General features: G+C 39.2%; 1 protein-coding gene across 1 annotated transcript in view; it reads right to left on the bottom strand.

The window, feature by feature from the left end:
• erlin2 (ER lipid raft associated 2) overlaps nt 1–938 on the bottom strand; it is a 17,158-nt gene extending 16,220 nt beyond the window's left edge. The window contains exon 1 of the mRNA XM_005945129.1: nt 814–938. Within this exon, the coding sequence (XP_005945191.1) occupies nt 814–899 (86 nt within the window). The 5' untranslated portion in view covers nt 900–938. The remainder of the gene's footprint in view (nt 1–813) is intronic.
• Between the last annotated feature and the right edge of the window lie 253 nt (nt 939–1,191).

Genomic DNA, 1,191 nt, shown 5'->3' with positions numbered 1-1,191 from the left:
CCCAGTGGAGGTGATGAGTGACAGGAGAATGGTGGCTAAGCTGTCTTCCCTGTTGGACAACATCTCCCGCCCCATGCAGGAGACTCTGACAGCACCTAACTCAAATGGCTTTTATAAATACAATACTTAAAAACATATGGAGAGATATAATCCAATTTTGATTTCTCTACTGATCTACAACCTTTTGCTTTTTAATATACAATAGTGTTGGATATATTTATTAACGCTGCAAACTTTAAAAACAATGAAACTGGGTTTGCTTCCAGTATTAAACGTTTAAAACAAGTTGTGTGCACTGCTTCCTCAGATAAACGAACACACCACCATTGCAGCATTTCAAAGTTCAAGTTAACGTTGGATTAAATTTAAAACACACTTAGGCGAAACATGTACGCCGAATAAAAGGAAAGACCCTAAACATCTGGCTGTAGCATGAAAATTATTAAAATGGGACAGCCACGTACGACATACAACTAAACCAAATGAAAAAATCCAAATATTTGAATGGGATTCAGATTCATGGGCTTCGTGGCTTAGCAACAGCGGGATACAAGTTGTTACATTATTGCTGCCCCACAGAAAGGAGCCTCTTTCAGTGGCAGACCTTATCAAGATGTCTCAACCTTCACTTGAGTGTCCGTTTTAAAAGCTTAACACGAGGCCAAACACTAAGTCATGTTTAGCTAACACTGCTAAGTAAAACAACCTTAGCCAGTCTCTTTTCTTCTAACACGCTAGTGGCATGTGAAACGGCGATGGTACATAGTTTAAATATGCAGGAAGGCACATTTCTGTAGCTCAACAACATCTTACCTGTAGTTTCTGCTAAGATGACAGCAACACAAATAAGAAACACCTCCGGTACTTTCTTTTTCGTTTTCCTTTTGACTGTGCGGCATCTTTTGCTTTTTTTACTTGCGCCCTCTGGCGGACAGCCAGCAAACCGCATGTCCCTCACTGAGCCAGAGCTATCTACGGGGTCAAGTTGAAGATGCAGTTTTGTTTTGTTAGTGTTGTAGGGCAGATGATTTACTGTGTGCACCATAGTTTTAACCTCCTAAGACCCGAACTCTTCCACGGCATGCATTTTTAATTTCTCTTTGATATTTGGGCATATTGGGGCATGTAAAAACAAAGAATTACCAGATTTATTTATTTATTTATTTTTACCTTACTTTTGTTTTTAAGAAA

Source organism: Haplochromis burtoni, unplaced genomic scaffold, assembly GCF_018398535.1.
Source record: "Haplochromis burtoni strain Fernald_Lab_line unplaced genomic scaffold, NCSU_Asbu1 Contig_411, whole genome shotgun sequence".
Taxonomy (NCBI): Eukaryota; Metazoa; Chordata; class Actinopteri; order Cichliformes; family Cichlidae; genus Haplochromis; species Haplochromis burtoni.
Note: the sequence above shows the minus strand (reverse complement) of the source record. Positions and strands in the feature narration are given on the sequence as shown.